Genomic DNA, 26,965 nt, shown 5'->3' on the forward strand with positions numbered 1-26,965 from the left:
AGTACAGGAAAATTATGTCTCTTCTGAAGTCTTGCAATTGTCACCTACAGAGTCAGAAGAATAAACAACCCAGAATTCTCCTTTGGTTTATAAATTCCCAGGCGTTTAAATTCTAAGATTATCAAAGAAACGAACACAATCTTACACAGCCATTGGTCTTTCATTTGTGACTGTTTTTCCTTCGTACTTTTGCATCTGAAAATTTGTTTTCACTTGACTTTTTAAAATTCCTACTGAGGTGCTGACGTCCTAGAAAACTGCTGAATCACCTTGTCTGTGCCTGTCGGCTGCTGCTTCAGCTGAACATGTCTCCTGGAGATATGCTGATTGTCTGTGGTTGGCGGGATTCTAATTTTTTTTTTTTTTTTTTTTTTTTTTTTTGGTCCGTCACATTCACATTTCTGACTCTTCTTTTTGAATCGGACTAGACCGTCCAAGAAAACATTTTCTTGGTCTTTCACGTTTTTCTATCAGGTGCATCTCATCTAACCAAGTTATAGACCTTTGGGAAGGATGCAGACCCCTCCAAAGGAAACTGTGAGTAGGAATGCAGCTCTCACCCCGATCCGATTAGGAAAACTATCTCCTTTGAACTTTTCTGTGCCATGCCATCTCCATCAAGTTCATCAGGAATGATTCTTATTTGATTTTAAGCAATAGAGAATTTTAATTTTAATTCTTTTGTGAATATTTCACTTTTTAATATAACCTAGAACTTCTATCTATATAGAAAACTCAACAATTACTTGCTAAAGTCTATTCACCTAGAATACTACTAGGTAAGTTGAAGCCAAATAATAACTTAAAATTTTGTGTGTCAGTACAATGAATTAATTTCATAGCTATCATAATAATTACTAATAATTACTATCTACTGAAAAGTAATTATACTTTGGAAAAGTCAAGAGAGATTAAAATGTCAACTCTATAAGGAACGTTTTGGATAAGATAAACTAAAGAAGCAGTGCTCAGATCCATGGGAGACGCGTGGTCCAGTGGAAATTTTCCTGGATAGCGAGCGTCACACACAGGCTGGATCCCTCTAAAGGAAACCATCATTTTTTTTTGTCTGATAGTACAATGTTTTATGTTCTAAAACCAATTATTGAAATACTAATAACTTACAATTTATGGCAAGTTGAATGTGACAAGTTGAAATACTAATAATTTACAATTTGAAAACAGGTTGAATTTAGATTTCTAGTATTTTTCAATAAATCAGATAAGAATACAAAATACATGAGTTACATTTTTAAGTAAAAAGGAAACAAAAATTTCAGTTGTGTGTTTGAAAATAATTGTATGACACTGGTACACTTACACACATGCAGGCAATATACTAGCAAACATGAAATAAAAATAATAGAAATAAAACATTAAAAATAATTGCAAAATAAACTATTTCTAATTGTTCATTAAATTATCAGTATGAGCAACACTTATAAATGCTGTTTAGCCCGTGAAGGGCATAAAATTCTGTTTCTTTTCTATCTATTTGAAATTCTGTAATGTTTCCTTACCAGTCCAATTTCATTCTATCTATAGAATATTCTGGATTTTTTTGAATTATTAATCTAAGCAATAGCTGTACCTGCTTAAAAATTATTACAGCTGTACTGTAGCCCTTCTAACAGTGGGAATTAACAAGTTTAAAGCTATGTAAACAGATCTCACGTGAGTAAAATACTTGAGATACATGAGGGACAACATTTCAGATAGGAGAGCTGGCAGTAATTAGAAGTTTTCTTTATTTCTTTGTTCTTAGTCTTTTCATTGACACATTAGCTACAGTTCACATATTTATAGGATGAAGTTTGATATTTCAAATCATGAAGGAATTTTTTAACTTACAGGCTATGGAAAGCAGTGGGCCAAAGGTTTTGGAAACAGCAGAAGAAATCCAGCACAGGAGACAGGAGGTCTTGGACCGGTACCAGAGGTTCAAATATCGGGTTGTTGAGAGGGGTCAGAAGCTTGAAGAGTCTTATCAATACCAAGTTTTCAGAAGAGATGCAGATGACCTGGAGAAATGGATCATGGAGAAACTTGAGATTGCAAAGGACAAGTCGTATGAACCCACTAATATACAGGTCACTTGATACAACAGATGTCCCCAGAGCAGACACTAAGATCTCTAAGGAAAGAAACAGGCTTTTCTTTACATTAGTGTTGAGGGGTGGATATAAGCACAATCTCATTCTAATTACAAAGTGTAACAAACCAGTGGAATGAGAAGAAAAAAATGTAAAGTTGCGCCTCCCCTTCCGTTGTAGTGATGAAACAGAGAAACTAAAAATAAAAATATTACAGTATATCAGTTGTTGAAAGTTGAAAGTTGTTGAACTTCATGATATGTAAGTTGATTTCAGGGTGCACATTCTTACAATTATGAATGAGTTGACCAAAGATAAAGCAATGCTAGAATAGAAAGATTAGACTATTAGAGATAGAAATTCTATCTCTAAGTGGTCCCTGTCTTCTATGGGATATTATTGACAAAGAAAACTCATTAAAAGTGATCTTTTATAATAGCTTAAGGAACAAAATAGTGACTGAAAACACAATACATTTCTAACATAATATATATATATATATATAGTCTCCTAGTAGATCAAATTTGTGTCTGCAAATGGTATGCGTCCATCTACTGAACTCTGGTGAACCCAGAGTTACAACCTTAAAGAAAACTGACTCTCTCCTAGTAGTTACCGTTTCCAATAGTTCCTCAACTAGTGTTAGGGCTTCTTATCCAATTCCCCACTTCTGTTCTGGGATTTTGTCTGGCTAGAGCTTACCTGAGACTTGTGAATGCTGTCACCATTGCTATGAGTTCATATGGCTAACTACTTAGCTGCCTGGAAAACTCTGTTTCCTTGCAGTCATCCATCTCCTGCCCCCAACTTTATGTTCTCTTTATTTTTTAAATCATCAGTACAATTTGTGCTGCCATATACTCTTGGGTATGTAATCATCCACCTGAGTGTTGTAGAACTCCCAGGGACTCACTCATAAACTGACTCTCCCTCTCCCAGCAAAGAATATTTGCCAGTAGCTCCTTGGCTAGGCCTGGGACATCACAGCCACCGGGTCCCCCCTTGCTGGGATTTTGTCTGGCTTGAAGTTGTGCGGGTCTTGTGAGTTCTATGACAACCACTATGAGTTAATAACTTCAACTTCCCTATTGTGTTCAGAAAAGTTTCCTTGTAGTCATCTGATGCCTCTGTCTCTGAAACCTTTATTTAGTTGATAATTTCTCAAAGGCACAGGGATTAAAAAGACCCTCTCTATTTCCTCTAACTTGAGGACCTGTTTTCACTAACTGTATATTAGTATTAGTAACCATTTATATCCAGACATGATTGTTCCTGCATTGGTCATGGGTAATCATTTAGTGGAAGTTGGGGAGCAAGTGGATTTTCTGGAAGTAAGGGGGGATCACAAAATACTTGATGCTCCTAGGAGACTGTTTCATTAACCATAAACTCTTTTCTAAACTTCAGGGAAAGTACCAAAAGCATGAATCCTTTGTAGCAGAGGTGCAAGCAAAATCAAAGGTTCTACCTGGTCTTGAAGCAATCAGGGAAACTCGAATCGCTGAAGATCATTTTGCCCATGAAGACACCAAAGTAAATGAACAGTAGGGTCTCCAAGTGAACCTTCTAATTGTTGACTGTTTCATCAGGTTTTTATTGATTATACCATTTATAAATCTTGATGTAGCTGACTTAGAACAAAGGCTCATGCCTTTCGTTCTGCATTGAAACTGATGTAGAGAAATGATCGCACATCCCTGTGCTCCCCTGGTGGAAAAAGAACTGTGGTACGGAGAATTCACGTCAGCCCTAACACTACTCCTGGTGCCGCGGTATAATGTGTCAGAATCATCTTCACTTCAGCCTGTCCCAAATTTCTCCAATCAAGTGAATTTTCCAAGGGTCTTTTCTAAGTATTTCTTCTAACTTCAGTGCTTTTTCTCTTGTGAAGTTCTTGAAGATATGATGCTTGGCCATTTAAGTCTTCTCTGAAATCTTTTCCCCTTTGTGAATGAAGGCTTGCTCTTTTTACATAGCACGCCTTACAACTAATATTGTACCTTTCCAAACCTTCCTTTGTGCTTACTAAAAACGTCCCTAAAATCTCACATCGTCATAAATTTTTCCTTGAACATCTAGATCTAAAGGTCACCAGCCTTCCCGTGGGTTTTTACCACTGTGCTGCCTGTTCTTACTGTCTCACTCCAAACACGCTTCCAAATATATATTAAGATATCTGATTTATGATCCTTTTGTGTGAATAAAAATTTAGTTTTTGCATTTTTGAATTGCAAAAGAAATTTACATCACATAATTTACAATTGGGGCTGGTCTTTCTATGTGCATTGTAAACATTCTGTCCTGCTTTACTGTTAGCAAAATATGAACAGGAAATAGATTTTTAAATAGAAAATAATTTTACTAGGATGAAGAATTTGTAACAAGAAAATATCATTGGAATATTCATTTATCTAAAAATATAAATAACTCTGTATTACAGTTCTATTATGTAACCTCCTACATCAATTAAAATATATAAAGCTGGATATGGTGATGTATACCTGTTATTCCAGCAGGGAGAGAGGAACAGAAGGGACACAAGTACAAGCCCAGCCTGGGTTACATAGTGAGATCTTGTGTCAGAAAACTCTAAAGCAAAATAAAGAAACGTATTTGAGAAATGTTTAAAACACCAACTTTTATCATCTCTGAGATTATATAGGACAACTAGGGCATCAGAGGAATGTGTTCCAGATGCCTCCCGAGCAAACAAGCGGTGAAAGATAAGCGTCTTGAAGAGATGACATAGGTGGTAAATTTAGTTTCACAAAATTGGTGGTACATGATGTTCTGACCTAATCTGTCATTCAAAACTTTCTATATGTTTCAAACTACATAGTACAAAATTTCCTTACTGTTTTAGTGAAACTGTAATAATGTAGCTTTGGGGGGCTGGAGAGCTAGCTCAGTGGTTAAGAGCACTGACTACTCTTGCAGAGGACCCGCTTTGGGGGGCTGGAGAGCTAGCTCAGTGGTTAAGAGCACTGACTACTCTTGCAGAGGACCCTGGTTTGGTTCCCAGGACCCATATAGCAGCTAACAATCATCCATACTTCCAGTTCCAGGGGATCTGATGCCCTCTTCTGTCCTCTGTGGGAATTGCATGACACAGGTCTACTTCCATGCATGCAGGCAATACACGAATACACATAAAATAAGATATAATAAAACAAAAACTAATGTAGCTTTTATACTTTAGAAAAACAGTTCTTATATTTCTTCTATGGCATTATCATGGCTGTCTTATGTATGTAGAACACTTTCTGCCTGTCATCTACCTGTCAAAAATCTTCCTGTTCCTTAAAGCTCAGTCCAGATAGGTGCTCTCTCATGCATCCCTCTGTCTTGTCTTCATCCCCCGCTAGCCATGTTATAGCTTATATTTTGCCATTGTCTAACACTCCAAAACATTTCAACAGACTTTTCCCTCATGACAGATCACATTTGCTTTAGTTTAATAAGCATTTTTCATACATATCTTTCTTTCATTGGATATTTGTTGAACAATGAGTGCAAGGATGAATGAGAGGAAGAATTATTGATCCATAACTTTATCTACACAAGTCTCTGAGTCTGTACCTCCTCTATAGTCTCTATACCTCTTAAGTTTCTTTAAAATTTAATTTATGATCATTATGTGTAGGTATGCATATGGTATGTGTGTTTCTGTATTTGTGTGTGCGTGCATGTGTGTGTGTGTGTGTGTATGATGGCTCCATAGCATGATGCACAGACAGAGAGCAGAGTGTTCTATCCTACTACTACAGGGTTCTTAGTGATCAAATTCAGGTTGTCACGTTGTCAGGTTCTGAGGTAAGAGCTCTTGTCATTGAGCCATTTCGTCGGTCCAGCAATTCTGTCTTTCTCTCCTAAAGACCCATCTGGAGGAGCTGCATCGTCTGTGGGACCTGCTTTGGGAGCTGACACAAGAGAAAAGCGACCTGCTGCTGCAGGCACTGAAGTTCTATCAGTACTCACAGGACTGTGAAGACATCTTGGAGTGGATCAAAGAGAAGGTACAGGACCTCGTTTACGTGGAGTCTCTGACAGTTCTGTCCCACGTGCTCTATAGCAGCTTTCTCTAGGTTGCTCAGGCAATATTAGGCAATCGAGGTGTCTGTTCCTAGAATTCGTTCTTTGAAAAAAAAGTTGAACTCTGGCAAAGATTCTGGGCTACTCTGGAAGTTAATATTGCAGGGGTTATGTCTAAACCTATGGCTCTTAATAAGGTAAGGACAAGACTAGCACAAAGCGTATTTTATAGGTGATCTAGGCTCACCCCCTTTCTTCTTCCCAGGCCATGTTTTAAATGCCTATTTTCTAGAATTTCCCTTGCCTTCTGCATCCTGACTGATAGTATTTGCAACTCTTGTTTCTCAGTGCCTATAACTTTCAGAACTTTTCTAACAACTTCAAGTGCAGTTCCATAATCAGCACTGAAGTCTTTGCAGATCCAGACCCCAGGTGAGGCTACTGTAGATGTCCGATCTAAAGAGTATCAGAATAGAGCCAGGATGAATTGTTTATTCATCTTCTAAAACACAGAAGGTACTTCAGAGACTCTGGTCAACAATCCCTTAGATCTCACCAAAGGATTATTCCTGAAGGTACTGTCCCCTGGACCATTGTGCCATCTCAAGACACACTCCTACTTCTGACTTTTCCCAGGGTGGAGTGCCCTAACTACGACTGGAGCAGGGGTTTGAGGCTTTTGCTGTTTAAGAAATAGTAAATCATTACTGGTGACTCTGTAAATATTTCTGTGTCTGCAGGAGGCTATAGTGACATTAGTGGAGCTAGGCGATGACTGGGAGCGAACAGAAGTTCTACATAAGAAGTTTGAAGAGTTTCAGGAAGAACTGACAGCTCGGAAGGGGAAAGTGGACAGAGTCAACCAATATGCGAATGAGTGTGCTGAGGTGAGGTGGGAGCAAAAGGGTCATTCCAGGAAAAGGGTTCCAATCTTAAAGAACATCCAGCCATTAGTAGGATGGATATGAGGGGAGTCGGACACTGTAAAAATATATATAGAAGAATGCGTCTCCTTGGGTTAATATGTCCTGAACGGTTTTCTCTCTCTTCTGGTTTCACCCTCCTCCAAAACCATGGAAATGGCTGTGTGTGTGTGTGTGTGTGTGTGAGAGAGAGAGAGAGAGAGAGAGAGAGAGAGAGAGAGAGGAGACATGGAGAGAGAATTAAATCTACAAGGAGCTGAGGTAATTGGCACATCATGCAGTGTACTGATTATTTATGTTAACCAGGCATTCTTCATGAAAAACACACGAATGAAGTAGTAGACTGTATTGTTGGGCCATCAACACACAATTGGTGCTTCCTTATGTACACATTTCTGCAAACATATAGCATCATGATGTATGATTTTGTAGGAGAATGAGAAGGGGAATGGAAGCAGATTTACCATCATTTACTTAAGACAGTGATTCAGTAAGTTTGCAATCTTTGAGCTGATAAAGGCTAGGTGTAAGAACAAATAACCCCTAGTGTACATGATAAAATTAGGAGGCTGGACTTTGTGTGTGTGTGAGAGAGAGAGGGGGGGAGAGAGAGAGAGAGGCAGAGAAGAGAGACAGAGAGTAGGGAGAGAGGAGAGAGATCTGGCTTATAAGATATATACGCATATACATGTATAGATATATTATATGCACGTGAAATTCATAAACTCCAGCAGTTGCCTACACAGTGCTTCACATGTATGGTTTCCTTGTAATTTCAGCTCTGTAGTGAGACTGTTACTAGTTCTGTGTTAAAAGCAGCCAGAATTCAGGGTGAACAAGTACAAGACAAAGCAAAAGAACTGCTCTCACCTTTTTCAAGGCCGTCTAGTAGTTACTACATTTTTTTTTCACCACTTGTTTTGTTCTGGTGGAAGTGTCTCACTTACCTATTAGTTTCTAAAAACCCATCATAAAACTTAAAGTGTCTGTTGGTCCAAAATTTAGTGACTCCAACATTTGAGCTGCTCGGCTGAGCCAATTTCTTGATGTCACTTGGTAGTCTTACATGGTTGCAGCTATTTGGTGGCTCAGTCAAGGAAGAGGACACGGGATAACCTCAGCCTCCTTGGAGTCTTGGTGAAGAATGACAAAGTCCTTCTCTGTGTGGTCACTCATGACGTAAATAGCCATCATTCTTTCTATGCCGGTGTTCATATGCCAGGGTAGCAAGATATGAACAGTGTAAAATTAGCTGTTAAAGAGATTTCTGCATACCATCATCTTTGCACACTTCCAGTGTTGGTTTCCCTCTTCAGAAGAAACATCCTAAGCTGCCTGAGATAAAGGCAAAGCAGGATGAAGTCAATGCTGCCTGGGAGCGGCTCTGTCATCTGGCTCTCAAGAGACAAGAAAGTCTGTCAAATGCTGCAAATCTCCAACGATTCAAAAGGTATGGTTCCTCGAGTTTAGTCAGTAGGTAGAGCACCAGTAGCACCAGTCAGAGACTCTGACATTGAACTGCAGCATCGCCTGGAGGCACACAGGCTTGTAATCCCAGCCTAGATAGAAATGGAAGCTGGAGGATCAGGACTTCAAAAGACATGGACCAAGCCACTACTGATAGGAACACATCAGGTTTATTTGTATTATCCTTTATATACTACTGTTAATAATTTTTAAGCAGTATTTCAAATCAAAGGCCATCATGTGTTTGCCTTTGAGAAAGCAATGGAATTAGGAAAACGAAACAACTCTATAGCCAATGTTTAGACATTGAAATCCAAAGCAACAAAAATCATAGCACCAGGGTGATAGCTCTGTGAAACAAGGAAAGTGTATGAGAATTAGATGAGGTGGAAGGAAAGTAAATGAGGATTCATGAATACTGACCCATGTATTGGAAGCATCTCTAGAAGCTCAACTGTCAGGAGTCCTCGGTCCAAAACATCTCAATGGAAACATCTGACAAGCAAGATGTTTTTAAGTTAGTTTTTTCTAGTATGTAGGAAAAGAGTAATTGCTACCTAGAGAACTAGGCTGGTTCTGGGGATGCTCTGTGGCCCTCTTTATCTTGTCATGCCTGCCAACTTGATTTGTTGGTGCTCATGGTACTGTCGTGTAGGGACGTGACAGAAGCCATTCAGTGGATGGAAGAGAAGGAGCCGCTACTCACCTCTGAGGACTATGGCAAAGATCTCGTTAGCTCTGAGGCCCTGTTTCACAGTCACAAGGGACTTGAGAGGAGTCTTGCAGTCATGGATGACAAGGTAAGCCACTGCTGGTGGAATGACTGGGTCCCTAGGGTGACAAAAGGTATGAGGGGTTCTCGTGCCTAATGCTATCCTCAAGAAGATGCAATAAGTTCACTCCTCAGTGGAAGGGGAATTATTCAGCTTCTCAGTTTGCATCCTCATTCTAGTACATATTTGTTCACAGGAACCGCATAGCCCTTATTTTATACAAATTATTTTTAGTTAAACAACCATATTTGCTTCTTAGTCTCAAATAGTTTGTAATATGCTTTGTAGTTAAATACCTCAAAAGATGGTACATTTATCCTAAGAAATATCTTAGGATATAGAGTTTTTCTTTCAAGCCCATTTTCTTCCATAAAATTCTTCTTCAATCCTTTTTTTTTTCTTTTTTGGTTTTCTTTTACCTAATAAATAAGGAAGTAAATTTCTTTTATAATAAACTTGGGGGAAATTAAAATTTAATCCACCTTGTGGCTCTCTTCTAAATGCTGGAAAGTTTCAGTTTCTATGTCTGATGGAGCAGTCTGCATAGACTTGGAACAAGTCTATATCCTTGGATAATTCTTATCCTTTATTTCCTCCTGTATTAGTGATGTTTCTGTCACTGTAACGAAAATGTCTGGCAGAAACAATTTAAAGGTCGAAGGATCTAGTTTGGCTCACAAATTTAGGGGCTTAAATTTGTTGTTGCTTGGTCTCATATGCTTGCAAAGAACATCATGGTGGTGGGAGAATGTGGTCAGGGAGAGATGTTTGCTTCATGACTGACAAAGAAGCAGAGGGGTGATACTTGAGCGGTCCAGAATGCTATCTACCTCCTAAGGACATCTTCCCATTGACCAGCTTTCTTCAGCTAACTCCTACCTTCTGCCACCTCCCCATAATTCCCCCATATTATGAATCCATGAATTGATTGATCCACTAGGTCAGAGCTCTTGTGGTCTATTCATCTCTAGAAATGTTCTGTTGCCACAGACATACCCACAGATGGGTTCTAATAGTTCTGAGGCCTTTATTATTACCATTAAGTTGGCAATCAAAACCACTACACTTCCCTTTTCAACTTTAGTTGCAGTTAAGTCAATTATCCCTAAATTTCCAAAGAAGAGACAGAACACAAAAAGATCACACTCGCTGTGCTTGGACTAAACCCTGTGACCAGTTCCACCATTCTTCTTTCATTCTTTATTTTTTGTTCTATTTCTAGGGTCTAATTTTCTAATAATAAGTGGTGAAAACACAGGACTTTATGTATAATGATAATAAAATACCAAATGCTCAACAGTATCTGATCCTGTTTGAGCATAATGCAAGAACTAAAGTGGGATTTGGAAAGTAAAGCACACCCACATTTTGTCAGAGAATTCCCAGTCTGAAATGTGTTTTAAGTAGTATGGTTTTTCTGGAATTTTCTTGGGTTTTAGGCAGAAGTGTCCTGTTTGACTGCTACAATAATGTTTACAAAGACAACATAAAAAGAGATGGTGAGGGATGGAGTTTGGTATGATCCTTGCTTCTAACACAAGCTGAATGATTAATTAAAACAGCATCTCTCTGTTGTACTCACATAAGGTGGGAATAAGAACAGCCTCCCCCCACCCCAAATGTTTCTCCTGATATTAGGTGAGGAACACAAAAGAGGAATGTAAAATACTAAGCACAATGACAGAAAATGCATATTTAATATGATTAACATAGGGTCATTTATATTAGTGAAATGTGTCGATATAAACATGCTTATCAATTGTTATTATTCATTTTATTGCTGTATTAAACCCTCTCCCATAAAAGACTTCCAGAAGTCAGACTGCTTGGATTTCCAATGAAGTTTCTTTCTCCTTTCAAAGGTAAAGGAGTTATGCGCTAAAGCATACAAGCTGATGACTTCGCACCCCGAGGATGCGCCTCAGATTCAGCAGATGAAAGAGGATCTGATTTCCAACTGGGAACGCATTCGTGCTTTGGCTACTACCAGATTTGAGAAGCTGAAGGCTTCTTATGGGTCAGATATTCCTCCTGTTTCTTTATCTTCTACAGAGCCCCAAATGCAAAAGACTCAGCTCTCCTGCCTGCTCAGTAGAGGCAAATGAAGTTTTAACTTGTCAAAGGCAGTCGTTTGTGGACTGGTATAATGCTCAGTATCACTCCACTTCCCCGTCCACATCTCATCCCTCTGTCTTGCCTGGCCTTATAGTTAGTTGTATGAGTTGTAGAGTGGCTCCACCTAAGGTAAGGACATAAAATAAAACTTCACATGAAAAGCATCAAAACAAATCCAGGATTGTCTCTTAACTGCAGGCTGAAAGCTTGCAAAATAAATTTGTAACAAGCTGGAGAGTTGGCTCACCTGTAAGGAGCACTCAACTGCTCTTGCAGAGGACCCCCATTTGGTTCCAAGCACACGCGGAGGCTTAACGAGCCTCTGTAACTCCAGTACCAGGGGATATGGCGCCCTCTTCTGGCATCCACAGGTATTGCACCCACAACATGTATGCAAAATACTCATACACATAAAATAAATAATTGCTTTCCAAAACCTGTGATAGCAAGGTACCATTTTATTAGTTAATTTTTATAGTTAGTTGTCAAACCAGAAGATTGTGTTCACCTTATTGTTATGATTTACAACCAAATGGTGAACTTTTTTTTTTTGGAACAGGTACTTTTTCAGTGTTCATTTGTTTATTACTAGAGATAAACATAAGCTAAGGTACTTAGGGCAATCCAAGTTCTAGACCCACTTCCAGTGAGCTTTTATCCTGCTATTTGCATACCATGTATTTGTGTTTTGGCTACATGGTGAGTACTTTACTCCAATCTAACTACCTCTGAGGCAGGTATATCTTAAAGGTGGTAGAATTGTTACATATGTGCCCTGCATACACACTGACACACCTACTCTAGGTTATATAACTCAGTGTAAAGGTCTCCATACCAGGAATTGGAAAGGACAGGTATGGAACTGGGTCAAGGAGAACCTGACATATAGCTTAGCCCAACTCTAGCTCTATGTTGTAGTCATTTCAAATCTTTTTTCTCATGCTTGTCCTGTACCCCACTTTTTCCACAGGTACCATCGGTTCTTATCTGACTATGATGAGCTCTCAGGCTGGATGAACGAAAAGACTGCTCTGATCAATGCTGATGAGCTGCCAACAGATGTGGCCAGTGGGGAAGCCCTGCTAGCCAGGCACCAGCAGCATAAGGTAAAAGGCTCCCAAGAAGGAGGAAGGGGAAGACATTTTGTTCAGTGTCTAAAAAGCCAGGAGACTTCTTGCTGCATTTGACACATTCTGTTTTGTGGCTACAGCATGAGATTGACTCTTATGATGACCGATTTCAATCTGCCGATATGACTGGTCAAGAGCTGCTGGATGGCAATCATGAAGCCTCTGAGGAAATTCGAGAGAAAGTAAGCTGATTTCACAGGGTGTCTGGAGTTTCATTGACATAGTCAGCCCTCTTCTAGCTTATGTTCATAGGCAATCTCTGATAGGAAACAGGGATAAAGGTAATCTAAACATGTTAATGCTATGTGTGTGGCATTCTCCTGCCCCTTGTCACATATGTATTAGCAAACCAAGTGACTTGATATTCTCAGGACATGAATATGTGTTCTGCTTTAAACCTCAATTCTCTGACTGCTACCTAATTTGAAACCTCTATACTATCTTTCCCCATTAAAAATGCATTGTTTTTTTTTTCTATCATATTTCCACCCTCATGTGTAGATCATGAATCCAATGATGCCTGTGCTTTACTAAGGTCTAGGTCCCCTACAGGCCCTAGACCAGTACTGGGCAGGGCCAGTATCATTTCTGATCTAACTATTGAACTTCTGATTTTCTCATATTTGTGTTCCTTGTTAAAAAAGAAAAACATAACTTCAGAGCTCCACTGATGAGGAAATCAGATTTGTTCTCGTGAATCATAGGGGCTTACTTTAATCATACAACCCAGAGAGAGAGCTTTGTTCCAGTCACAGAGTCCACACTCTATGGGGTGATGATCCCAGTGTGAATTACATACTTCTTTTCATCTCACTAGATTCCAACCACAGCCTCCAGTTCTGTGAAATGGATGAGGTAGAAATAATAATAATTTAAATGCCTCTGGAACTCTATAGGAACATTATAATATCGGTTTCATTCTTTGAAAGAACTTTAGGTTTTTGGAAACCTTAGCTCTTGTTCTGGGATTCTGAGAATTTGTGCTGCTTTTTGATAACATTAACAGCACTAATTACAGTAAACTAGAATTCCTTGAGCAGATACTTGATCAAAGATACAAATTTTTTCCTGGGTTTAAGAATGTGGTTTTCTCTTTTCTTGCATGGTTCTTATTTATTTTATGAATAAAATGCAAACTTCTCAGTCTGGCATCTTGAGGCTCTATGAATTTCAACTTCGTCAAACATCTTCTCATTTTTAAACCCTGCATTTTTATCTATAGTGCAGTATATAAATCTAACAAGTGCTATTGTCCCAGCAATATTATTTTCTCAAGGTATTATATGATAATTCAATACTGATGCTCCCCCAACCCACCCTCAGCTCTGGACATCTCTTGGCATATTACTCCTCACACTCGCCAAATTTTCAATCCTTTGTTCTTCTGATCTGAATTTATATATTCTTTTTTTAAAAAAAAAAACATTTAAATATGTTGTGTCTCTTTTATAGAATTTATTTCTGTAGTTTTGTATTTCCTGTGCTACACTTATTTGTTGGGCCTTTAGCAGAAGAGGCCATTTCTTATTCTATTTTCTATCTTTCCAAAGGCATTGCGTTTATTAGCTGCTAGGCAGATGTAGAATAAAGTAAACCATTTAGATATCTGTTGATTCATCATCCCTCCTTTCCGTAGATGACAGCACTTGCTAACGCCTGGGCTGCCCTGCTGGAGCTGTGGGACAAGCGTCAACATCAGTACTGCCAGTGTCTGGATTTTCACCTCTTCTACCGAGACAGTGAACAAGTGGATAGTTGGATGAGCAGACAAGAGGTAACAGGAGGTGCCCATCCAGTCTTCAGATGCCATGTCCCCCAAACTTCATTTACTCTATGACCACTACCAGTATTCTCACAACCATTTTTTGTGATGGACATAGTGGGGCACACGTATAATCTCAGGACTCAGGGAGTCCCAAGTTTGAAAGTTGCTTTGTCTACATAGTCACACTATCTCAAAAAATGCTGAATATAAATAAGCATACATCAAATGAGTATCAAATTAGCAAGGGATCAAGAAAAAAACTTGCAATCAGTCAATCAGTCAGGGTTAATGAGGAATTTCCTATACTATGCAAATGGTCCTCTCAAGGCAGTTTTGACAGCTAGATTATTTGAGAGAATTTCATATGGACAGACCCAGAGATACAGGTAAGAAAATTATGTACAAGTATTTAATGGAAGTCTGAATCTCATGGTATTTGGGGTTAATTTTTTTTGTATAATATTCTTATTTGTGTTAATCTTCATTTACTCTTTCTTTTCCCTTGTCTTAGAGATATTCTAAGAGGAAAGTTTCTTGCCAATGAGAACATCTAGGATGTATCTTTCTGTCATTTACAGGCCTTCCTAGAAAACGAGGACCTGGGAAACTCACTGGGAAGTGCTGAAGCCCTTCTTCAGAAACATGATGACTTTAAGGAAGCCTTCACTGCGCAGGAAGAGAAGATCATAGTAAGGAATGGTTCTCTGTGGACTTTCACTTCCTGTTATGTACATTATTTCAACACTAGCCCCTAAACACAATCATTCCTGTGACTATAAGACACAGCGTGAGAGCTGTTCTTAGTAAATTCTTAGCCCTTCCTTTGCTGTTGGCAGTATCTATCTGTCTGTCTTAAAACTCTTTGGTTTTAGTCTATGAACATATAAACTGTTTATATAGTGTGCAAGTAAAAACCAAATAAAGATGTATCTTTTGCCAAAAAGCAGAAATGATTCAGAATAATTATTTTATAAAAAATTTATTGATCTAAAAAGAATATTTAGAAAATATTTTCATTATGACAGACCATTGTTTTCTATAATAAAGTATATATCTTATTTATTTTGAATTACAAATAAAATATCAGATTATAGTCAATATGGAATCATAACTGAAAATTTTGAAATATAGCATTTTTCCCTTCCAATAATAATTTCAATATTTCTCTCATAATGTACAGACGTTCAAATTACATTAATTTCCCCCATAATGGAATGCTTTCCTTTATAATGTCTTCATTTTTCTTTTTCTATTTAACGATATCATAGAAGTTTTTGTGGACCTTGGGTTATAATATTCCAGAAATTTTTTCAGTATGTGAGCAGGACTCCAAAAATTTAGTGAAGTGCATGTATAGTGGCCGATGGCTTTAATCCCAGCACCCAAGAGGCAGAGGCAGGTGGATCTCTACAAAATCAAGGCCAGCCTGGTCTACATAGGGAGTCCCAGGTTAGTTGGGGCAAGAGGGAGATCCTGCCTCAAAAACCAACAACAGGTGGCGAAAACTCCAGAGTTTCAATATACTGTCTTCAGCCGTCAGCTAGGATGGTGCGTGTGCTCCTACACACACGTTTGCAAGCGCGCGCGCGCGCGCGCGCGCGCGCACACACACACACACACACACACACACACACACAGAACCCCACAGACATCATCAGCAACACCAGAATACAAAATGTCGTCAAATTCCAAATCTTCCCTTTAGTTAATATCACACTTAAGGCAAAACCTTCTTAATCCAAATATTTATATTATGACTCTTGTTGGTAGATGCTAATAGTACACAGAAATTTCTTTTATTGTGTTTTCTTTTACTTTATGTCATTTTCCTATTCAAATTGATTAATCTTTTCCCACCTGTAGAAATTTGAAGAGCTTATGAATGAATAGGAATAAAAATTCCTCTCTATACTTTCTGACCATTTCCCTCATATGGTCAGAAATAAAGATGTAGTTATGACTACATATATGAATGGATTAGACACTGGAGAGCTCTCAAGAGATAGAGATTGGCTCTGTCTTCCTCTGTGTTCACCTATAGTGGCATCTGAATTCACTCATTGTAATCCAGATCGAAAATAAATGTTATGGTGTAGACAAGGTACTCAGCATACCTTGAATGCATTTTGAAGTCCGGTTTATGTCAGTACTCAGGACTAGGGTCTAGATCTAACTCTCAAGTTTGTCATCCTTGCATGCTGCCTTTCTTTTTCTTAAAGAGCTGCTAAAACTATGGCCACTCTGAGGAAAAGCCACTTTGTTTATTTTTTCAGACTTTAGATGAGACTGCAACCAAGCTGATAGACAATGACCATTACGATTCTGAGAACATCGCTGCTATCCGTGATGGGGTAGGTCCAAGGCCCAGAGCCTGCATCTGCCTCTGCACTGGGAGCAAGAAAGCATTAGGGGCAAGGTGGCCAAGGTGGGAAGTGACCTCTGGTATCTGTATTTGTTTTAACTAGCCGTGAATTTACTCACGTATTTTGCAGTTGTTGGCCCGGCGTGATGTCCTCCGTGAAAGGGCTGCCATTAGAAGAAAACTGCTCACAGATTCAGTGCTTCTTCAGCAACTGTATGAAGACTCAGATGACCTAAAAACTTGGATCAACAAGAAGAAAAAGTTGGCAGATGATGAAGATTACAAGGTAGGGGGAGTTTTTGGACCCTTGTTATACTCATGAGCAGATAATGTCAAGAAGAACTTATGGTTTTGGAGCTAAAGACAGTTGGTGATCCTCACTGATAGAAGAAGAAGCAGGGCAATGGAAAAGGTTAACGGTTTCTCTAAGTCTGTACGCCTAGACACAAACCAATAAAATGGATTATAGCTTTCCTATATCTAATTTCCCTCTCCCCTTTCCTCTGGAATCCCTTCTATTTCTCCTTAACAGGATGAAGGCGTGCTCCGGACTTAACAGTTTGCCCTCCCTTTAACTTCAGTTCCACTCTTCTAAATATACCTATTACTTGTTTTACTTTGCTTTATTTATCCTTAAGACAGGTTCCTTTCATGTTTCACAAGAAGGCCTCAAATTCATAATCATTTTGCCTCAGTCTCCTCAGTAGCTAAGATTATAGGTGTGGGTCAGCATGCCTGTTTCTGCTACGTACCTTTGTAATAGGAAAGCATCCATGATTTAAATGATACATGCGAATCTTATGAAAGCTAAAATAAACTCAAAATTAATTTAGAACTTGGATAATGTAGACTCATCTCAGCTTTGTGGCTGAAATGAAAGTCTTTTATTTTATACATGAAGAAGCTAGCTTCTGAGTTAGAAAGTGTCTGGAGTTATCCAGTTATTTAAAACATGATTTTTTTCATAATAGTTAGAAACCTGGACTCTGAAATTTAACCCGGGCTTGAATTCTTGCCCCTATATTCTTAGTTCCTATGACTATGCAAGTGGATGAAGTGTCTCTGGCCACTTGTTTCTCTTCATTAAGGTTATTCCAAACACAAGTTTTATTCACAAATTTTATAATCTGTCATGTATAAACATATATGCCACTCCATACTCTTTTTAAAAAATATTTGTTATTTTTATTTTATGTGTATGAGTGTATTGCCTGCATGTATATGAGTGCACCTGTGTCTTCTGACCATGGAGGTCAGAAGAGGGCTTAGGATTCCCCTGGAACTGGAGTTAAGGATGGTTCGTAGCCACCATGTGGGTGCTGGGAATCAGACCCGGGTCCTCTGCAAGAGCAGTCAGTGCTCTTAATTGCTGAGCCATCTCTCCAGCCCCTCAAACTCTTTACAATTACAGTCAAGTCTCAAATTAGTCTCTTGATTTCTAAACTAATATTTAATTTTTCCTATATAACTTATTCTTAAATGTATGCCTTTGATCTTTATGTTCAGATTTCTTTAGAGAATTTTTAGTATCTTACTTGTATCTCTCATCCTGTGGAACTATGTAGCATATGTTTTTTTTCTACACAAGTTATTTTCCAATGTGTACAGGGCAAATAGATCTCTATGTAAGGCAAATGGGTAGATGATGCATGTACTAAAAAGTAAATGGAAAGTATTTCTCATCTGTTGTGACAGCTCTGATTGATGATTAATGATTGCATGAAGGTCATATTGAAATGATTTCATGTTCCACCTAGGTTTAGTGTAATGAGTGGTGGAGTGTTTAGCCATTCTCCACTGTGTGTAGAAGGAGAAACTGTCCATATACATTGCCCAACAATGGGAAAAGATCTTCTTTGCACTATCTTAGCATGTGTACTGGAGTAACTATTTGCCCTCAAATTTTCTTTTGTAAAATAACATTTATTGAATTTCTTCTTTATACGTATTTCATAAGTTTCTTATTATTGTGACCCCCTAACCTCTTGAATCTTCCTCCCACAACAATGAACTCCCAACCCCTAAAAATCCCTTTTTCATATTCACGGCATTTGTTGGATTTCTTGGTTTGGGGTTGCTTTGTTTTGTCTGCTGAGTTTAACCAGGATCATCTGTGTGACCAGGGGGTTGACGCCAATAGCTTAGTAGTTAGTGGTTGGGCCCCAGAAGCTCCTCCTGATTTGTGATTTTGACTGTTGATGGGTCCAGTCTTGTGTAGCCCCATGACAGACAGCCACATCCACCGTGAGAACATGATTTCATCACTGCATAGGTTTCTCATGCCCAGAAGCCAGAATTTCATAGCCCTTCTCCCTCTATTCTGTTCTTACATTCTCTCCTCCTCCTCTTCTGTGATGATCCCATCACTTAAACAACCTTGAGCAACTCTGTGTATCTGCATTCACCTTCATTCATTCCAAAGAGTAGTTTCTCTGTTTAAGGCTGGGAGCAACACGTGTCTGTGGGTATAAAAGTAAATATTTATAAAGCATTGTGGCACCACGCCAATTTACCTAAACAAGAATAATGAGTTCATCCTAGGGCTGAAGACCTTCTCAGCCATGAACTTCTGACCAGCTTTACAGTACCAGATCTGAATTCCCTCTTATAGAGCAAGCCTCCAAACCAATCAGAGAGAGGCTGGATATCCACGACAATCATGCCATTATTTCACCAGTAGGCACATCCTGTCTGCGAGGCTGGTATTGCAGAGTTCATAACTAGGTAAAACAGTTGGTTCCTTCTCTGCCCTGTGGCCTGTGTAGTACCTTATGGCAGTGTGAATCTTAGCAGCGGAGAGGAAGCTTCCATCTCAGTTCCAGTTTGACCTCTCTACACCACACAGGAAATTTCCATCCATCCTTTAAGGAATGATTCCTTTGGTTTTCTCATCCTCTCTCAGGATATACAGAACTTGAAGAGCCGTGTTCAGAAGCAGCAGGACTTTGAAAAGGAATTGGCAGCTAATGAAATTATGCTTAACAAATTGGAGAAAACTGGTCAGGAGATGATTGAGAGTGACCACTATGCCTCAGAAGCTGTGGCCACACGTATGAGTGAGGTTGCCAGTCTCTGGAAGGAGCTGCTGGAGGCAACAGCACAGAAAGGTCAGAAGCAGAGGTTTTGGTGAAAACTGACTTTTCAAATCTGAAACCTAACATTTCTATCTTTGCCATTATCTGGTGACCTCTACACAAGAGGGTGCTGCCAGTGTGCTTCCCCATGTCATCTAATGGCCAATGTTCAAATTCTAGTGTAAAAGTATCTATCTATCTATCTATCTATCTATCTATCTATCTATCTATCTATCTATCTATCTATCTATCATCTATCTATCTATCTATCATCTATCTATCTATCATCTATCTATCTATCATCTATCTATCTATCTATCTATCTATCTATCTATGTATCTATCATCATCATCTATCTCTCTCTATATATATTTCAATTGCTGGCCAGGGTGGCCCAAGAGACTCCCAGAGAGTAACCCAGCATAAAACTGGGAAAATGAACAGCAGACCCCAATCATATCTAAAGGAATATTGGCAACTGATTGCTACTAGATGAAGAAGAGCTGATCTTCCTAAAACAAAGGTATCTAGATAGGCTGACTAGATTCACTGGATGGACAAGTATTGGGGAATGGCTGGGGTGCTGACAACACAGTGGACAGTAGCAGGGATGACAGAGTATAAGGGCTCTGGGGGGCATAGGTATGGGAGGGTGCCATCTGGCAAGTGGGTATATAGATGAATAATTTTTAATATATTTTCTTCATCTACAGCTTTTTATAGGAACCATCTTTTGTTTTCTTAACTATGTTTCTAACTTTATTTTTACTTGAATCAATAGTCATAAACCATGAATTCAGATTGACTCTGAATCTAAACCTGATGAAGTTTAATAGTGTTTTATATTTTGGTTTTATAAAGCAGACATATACATGGGTTCTATTTAGGCACTAAAATATTAGACAGTAAAACTGACATCAAGAGACTAGCTGTTGGCATCATATTTGATGTTCCTAATACATTTTGTTTATACAGAGTCTTGAACAAATACTTTATATCACCTATCTACAATGACATTGGGAAATTAATCACTTGTTAGTAACTATTACAAATAATAAATTTTGCTTGCCAGTGCCCCTTTGTTATAAATGTTATCTATAGACATGGTTCTGCCCTGGCTATAGAAAAGATGTGTCCCACTGTTTTCTTTGGGTGTCATTCTGATTGTTGGTCTAGACAAAAAATATGATGTAGTTATAAGAGTACATTGTGCCTGCTACTTCTCATATCAGGAAAGACAGCAACTCTGGAGGACTAATAACACAAATACATACATGGTCAAAGAATGAAGAATGTAGTGAAATGTAATGGGAATAATCAGGTTATTTTCTAGAAGATAATATTATGGTTTTGTGGTGAAAAACACACAATAATAAACTAGCCATATTCAAAAAAAAACCTACAAATTTCAAACTGAGCTGACCCCACAATTTATGCTTCTCTTAGAAAAAAGTGATGTTTGGGTTTGAATCCTATTTAAAGACAGGTCTGAATAAAGAGAATCAAATGACATAGATGTGCCTGAGACATCTGGGATATGACATAGCAGAGATGTCACCAGAGAATGTAACTCACTGTGCATCCATACTTTGATAGCATCTCTGTATTTTAAAACCAAATATCATTAGAATTCTGCTAACTTAAAATGAATGCTTTTGTGCTGATACGTGAGACAGCTATCCTAATTTTCCCTCTGGGATATCAAAATGTATTTCTTTTTAAGTTGAAAGAAGGAATACTACAGTATACATTGGAACACCTGTAACTACTAACATCCTTTCCCTAATGTCGTCTCCCAGGGACCCAGTTGTATGAAGCTAATCAGCAGCTACAGTTCGAAAACAATGCTGAAGACCTGAAGCGCTGGCTGGAGGAGGCCAAGCAGCAGGTTTCCTCTGAGGATTATGGGAAAGGACTAGCTGATGTACAGAATCTACTCAGGAAGCACGGCCTCCTGGAGTCGGCTGTGACTGATCGTCAGGTTTGTCATTAGCTTTTTGCTGATCATAAAGAATTGGATATACTCTCTGAGCAGACTCAAAATGTGTAGCTTTTATTGTTACTATTAATGGATCAAAAACTAAGGGGAATTTTTCAATATTTTAGTCGGTGAGCTGCTTACCAATATTGCCTCCAATTTTCTCATTCTCTTCATCACCTTTTGTTGGAAACTGTTAACTTATGAGCCCTTATTGAACCTTCTCAATATTATACAGTACTCTCAGTCTAGAATGCTAGGGTTTCTTTTGCTGTTTTTGTTTTGTTTTGTTTTGTTTTGTTTTGTTTTGTTTTGTTTTCACAGGGTCTCCCATAACCCCAGCCCATTTGGATCTCACTATGTAGACCAGACTGGCCACGACCTCACAGAGATCCTCCAGCCTCTGCCTCCGACTGCTGGGTTTAAAGGCTAGAATCCTAGGTTTTGAAGAGTCTGCCCACTCACATTTTATAATCTCATTTGTAGTTCATTTCATATTATTTTGTCCACTATGATTACCTATAAAATACAGTTTTCCCATTCTGATATTCTACATTATGACCAATCATTTGTTATGATCATACCAATCATTTTTAAGAATATTACAAGCCAGATGTAAAGTCACAGAAAACATTAACAATGGGGTTAGAGCGATGATACCAATCAGACTCCTAACTTCAGGATTATTCATCCTAATATCTCAGTGGACTGTTTTTTAAGATAAATGTAGGGCTGGAGAAATGACTCAGCAATTAAGAACAGGTGCTGCTCTTGTAGAGGACCTGAGTTCCGTTGCTAGCACTCACACGTTTGAACAGCTCACAACTGCCTGTAACTCAAGCTCCAGGGAATTCAATGCCCTTGTCTGACCTCCACAGGCACACACACACACACACACACACACACACACCCCACACACACACACACACACACACACACACACACACAGAGCATACACTCATACAGACATAGGCACATACACATAAATAAAAATGAATCTTAAAGAAATAGATTTAAGATAAATGCATCCAGTAAGTTTCTGACATATGGATACTGTGAGTTTTTGGAGACTTCAAGCTGAGTTAATTTCTTACCCAGAAGTCCTAGCTGTAATACAAAACTGTTTCTGTTGTTCTCTCTATGGCCCTACTAATCTATCCTCTCAAAGTGCACAAATGTAATATCTACTGTTTTGTTTCTCTGGTTTGAAAATAAAAACAAAAATAACCTACATGAAAAGAAAAAAATATTTATACTGGCTTATAAAAGGTTTTAAATTAAGTAAGAGGCTAGAAGTATAGAAATTAAACAAAGTTGGCCTTGAAATCTATATAGAGGAAGAAACGTTAGCACATTTTTAAAGAAAGTAAAAGATTTGTTTACATTCTTATTTAAATATTTATTTTTTATTTAAAATTAATCAAAAGAAGACATCTTGAAAAAGATGTAAACTCTCAAGAAACATGTGCGGGACTTCTTTGGGGAAAGTTAGACTGTTTTATAACCAAGAATTTTTTTCTCCTAGGAGGATTAAAGGTTAAGAAATCATACTTAAAAAGTAAATTTTAGATGATAAATATCTTTAGTGTCTTCATCCCAAAGATTAGGAAACTACAATCAAAACAGATGAAAAAGCTTTCACAAGGTCAAATTCAAAAAGGCTGGTAGCCAGAAATCGAACTAGTTCTCCTCTCTCCCTAACCTGGCTCTTCTGCACTATGTAAGAACTTCCAAAAAGAACAATGGTTCTATGACTATGTTGATGCTGATGATACTGATGATGGATTTTAATGATGATTAGGATGATGAATTTTAAATCACTCTTTTATACTATTCCAGTGTTATTCAAAGTACCCTTAGAAATGAGAAAATTTTAACTAATGTTAGGTTTTATTTTAATTCAATGTGAATTATAGAATTCTTTATGAAGAAATGAATATATTCCTTGAGACTGTTGATTATCACTGTTTTCATCCAAATTATAGAGAAGTAGAGTAAATCTTTTACCCATGGAGCAGTGGATGACGGTACAGACTAAAACCAATGCTTGGTCTTCTCTGCTTCTTGAAGAACTTCTCTTGTGAATAATGTACCTCTCCACAGAGAAAATCCAAGCAAATTCCTTGGTACCACGTTTTATTAGGCCTCTCTTAATGAAAGCCAAATTCATCTCATATTTATTTTAACATAAAAGCTTGTAAGCAGAATTTTATTTCTAGGAGGTCTGTTCAATCTCACTTCAGCATCTTGATTAGGCGGACATGAGCAAATGCAGACAATTATGGCATCAAATTCAGTTCTTTTGCATCTCCTGAGGTTCTGACATTTTGTTTTGCAATACCTCAGTTCATCTGATAGCTGTCGTTACTGTTATAAAAAGAAAAGAAGCTTAACATCGCCAGGTATTTTCTTATTTGCAAATGTAGCTCATCTCAAATAGAGAGGAAGTATCTAGAATGGGAACATAGATTGAAAACCTTCCACTTTTTCCCCTCGGGTCTGCAACTTAAGAGTATTGCCCATTAAAGTACCATAGTTCTGATTTGCCTGGAAGTATTTTGTCCATATGAATGTGGTTTGAAAATGGCTTCCTGTAAAAGAAGTTGATGAAATTATCTTCATTAAAATGACCCTTCCCACTGTGCTTTACTTATATAATTAGACATCCTAACATGTATCGGTGGGAGCGAATTCTCCCATTTCCCCCACTTCTCACAGCACTTGGAAATCTTGGCCGTTCATAATAAGTCATGTGCTTTCTTGTCATACATTGACTTTCTCCCTCAGGATCAAGTGGACACCCTCACAGACATGGCTGCACACTTTGAAGAAATAGCCCATCCCAACGCTGGGGACATGCGTGCAAGGCAAGAATCCTTGGTGTCCAAGTTTGAAGCTTTGAAAAAGCCACTGGCTACTCGGAAGAAGAAGCTCATTGACCTGCTCCGTCTACAGCAGATTTGCAGAGACTCAGAAGATGAGGAGGCGTGGATCCAGGAGACGGAGCCCTCAGCCACCTCCACCTTTCTTGGTTAGTACAGCTTGAGCAAGCTGGGCCTTCAGACAGGAACAGTCTTCAGATTGACTGAGAGATCCGGGAAACAAGCACATGGGAGTAAAAGTTTCATCTCATCTCTTTTACCTTGAACTCATGAAGATCTTTCAAAACCTCCATACATGTTTTTAAATCATGTCAACAAATTCACCTTACAGAACTAGACCTGATCAATGACATGAATTTGGGGCCTCTGGGAAGATCTGGTATATTTAGATTGTTTTGCTCCTAGATCTAAAACTTGTTATTGTGAAGATTTCTTACTGAGAGTGAATGGTTAATCTTTGAGGTACCAAGTAGTTTTGTCTGGGATATTGGTAACCCCATTAGAACTATCTGACTGATCACAAAGAAGAAAATGTAAGATAGTCAATGTACAATTGTCTTACATTTTAGAACTTATTAGCTCATTAATGGACAGTTACACTGATGTACAGAATAAGCACATATAAATATAGCACAGCTTTATTCAGATATATCAGAAACATCTGTGAAGGACCATAGAGGGATTCATCTAGGAAAACTTTGTTAAGAACTCTGAGTCTTAGTGAATAAACTAGCATAGAGTATCTGGAGAGAGGCTTTAATGGGAATATAGGAAAAGAAAGTTTGGAAGGAAGCAAGGTTAAGCATGGTAAGGTTGCAGGGACGAATACAGAAGAAATTCTCATTAGTCATCTATTGGACAATGAGTGAGGCATATTTTATGAGCTCTTTCCATACACTACAGAGGGATAATCCCAAACCTTGATGTTCTTTTTCTCTGTAGGCAAGGACTTGGTGGCAGCCAAGAATCTTCTGAACAGACATGAAGTCATCTTGGCAGACATTGCCAGCCATGAGCCACGCATCCAAGTGATAACAGAAAGGGGGAACAAAATGGTAGAGGAAGGTATGCATGATTTGGATTGAGTTGGCTAAAACCTCACTATGGTGAGGGAAGAAGTTTGAATAATATAAGACTTTAAAGGGTGTTTTACCAATAGCTGGGATTCATTTTCCAACTCGGTGAAGGAATGTCCTTTGGCTACTTCTCATAGATCAGTATGCAAATCCCATATCTTGACTAAGTCCTCTCTATTTATTATAAATATTTATTATAAATTATTGCAATGAAATGACTTTAACCACATTATCAATGTTCTTCTCTGTAGAAGTTATAGAATTCAAAATCTAAATACCATAGCCTTGTGACAGTCCTTTTCCCATATTGGACCTTCCAGATCTGTGAAGACTTGGCTTCCCAGGGTCTTCTTATATTAACATGGTAAAAAATAGTGTCATTTATTTAATTTCTCACTTTATGTAGCTTCAGTGATTCTTAGCATCCTGAGTCTCCCATACTTAGAAGATTCCTTTTTTATTCTTTTTGAGTCAGTGTCTCCCTGTAGACCCAGCTGTCCTGGAACTTGCTTTGTAGACCAGATTGACTTTGATTCCACAGAAATCTGCCTGCCTCTGCCTCCCAAGTGTTGAGATTAAAGCCCTGTGCTACCATGTCTGACCCTAGAAACTTCTATTATTTATTTATTTATTTATTTATTTATTTATTTATTTATTTATTTTTGTCTTTTTGAAATAAGGTCTCCCTGTAGCCCCAGCTGGCCTGGCACTTACTAGGTAGACCAGGCTAGCCTTGATCTCAGAGAGATCAGCCTGCCCCTGCCTCCCTAGTGCTGGTACTAAAGGTGTGTACCACCACACCCCAGCCTGAAACTTCTTTTTAAACAAGACATTCAGATCTGGGTGTCATACACCAGATGTGAAGTAAGCAATTCAGGGTCACATTGACATTTTTCTCTCTATTGACTGAAGAATCTATTTCTGCCCATTAGTATCCAGTTTTCAAAGGTGTAGGGTAAAATACACTTGCTGAGAAAATGTTCAGATCTCGACTGATTTATTCAAACCAATGAAATTCTTCCCCATTTGGAGTTAGCAGTTGAAGTCCTGTGTTGCCATAGAAAGCTGTGGCTTGTTTCTCGAAATCTCTGACTGTAGGTGTGATTTTTTTCTTTTTTCTTATACTCTTACCAATTTTTGTTTTATGCATTATGAAAATGTGTTATATGCATATACTTGAGGTTGTCTTTCTTATGAATTTCATCTTTCCATTATGAAATAATCATCTTTATTCCTGGTAATACTCCTAGTAACATTTCTTATGAAACCTATCTAATGTTTCTTTTTTTTCTTCT

The 26,965-nt window shown here is 38.3% G+C and overlaps 1 protein-coding gene across 1 annotated transcript in view; it reads left to right on the top strand.

Moving 5' to 3' along the window:
• Positions 1-513: 513 nt before the first annotated feature.
• Spta1 (spectrin alpha, erythrocytic 1) overlaps positions 514-26,965 on the top strand; it is an 86,433-nt gene continuing 59,981 nt past the window's right edge. Inside the window, exons 1-18 of the mRNA XM_008840868.1 lie at positions 514-537; positions 1,854-2,090; positions 3,501-3,626; positions 5,969-6,109; positions 6,866-7,012; positions 8,365-8,498; positions 9,171-9,315; positions 11,151-11,305; positions 12,374-12,509; positions 12,614-12,715; positions 14,170-14,307; positions 14,877-14,987; positions 16,572-16,649; positions 16,791-16,946; positions 19,563-19,767; positions 21,534-21,715; positions 24,500-24,743; positions 25,537-25,659. Of these exons, the coding sequence (XP_008839090.1) occupies positions 514-537; positions 1,854-2,090; positions 3,501-3,626; positions 5,969-6,109; positions 6,866-7,012; positions 8,365-8,498; positions 9,171-9,315; positions 11,151-11,305; positions 12,374-12,509; positions 12,614-12,715; positions 14,170-14,307; positions 14,877-14,987; positions 16,572-16,649; positions 16,791-16,946; positions 19,563-19,767; positions 21,534-21,715; positions 24,500-24,743; positions 25,537-25,659 (2,584 nt within the window). The remainder of the gene's footprint in view (positions 538-1,853; positions 2,091-3,500; positions 3,627-5,968; positions 6,110-6,865; positions 7,013-8,364; positions 8,499-9,170; positions 9,316-11,150; positions 11,306-12,373; positions 12,510-12,613; positions 12,716-14,169; positions 14,308-14,876; positions 14,988-16,571; positions 16,650-16,790; positions 16,947-19,562; positions 19,768-21,533; positions 21,716-24,499; positions 24,744-25,536; positions 25,660-26,965) is intronic.

The sequence above is a fragment of the Nannospalax galili genome, unplaced genomic scaffold (assembly GCF_000622305.1).
Source record: "Nannospalax galili isolate Female #2095 unplaced genomic scaffold, S.galili_v1.0 scaffold579, whole genome shotgun sequence".
Lineage (NCBI taxonomy): Eukaryota > Metazoa > Chordata > Mammalia > Rodentia > Spalacidae > Nannospalax > Nannospalax galili.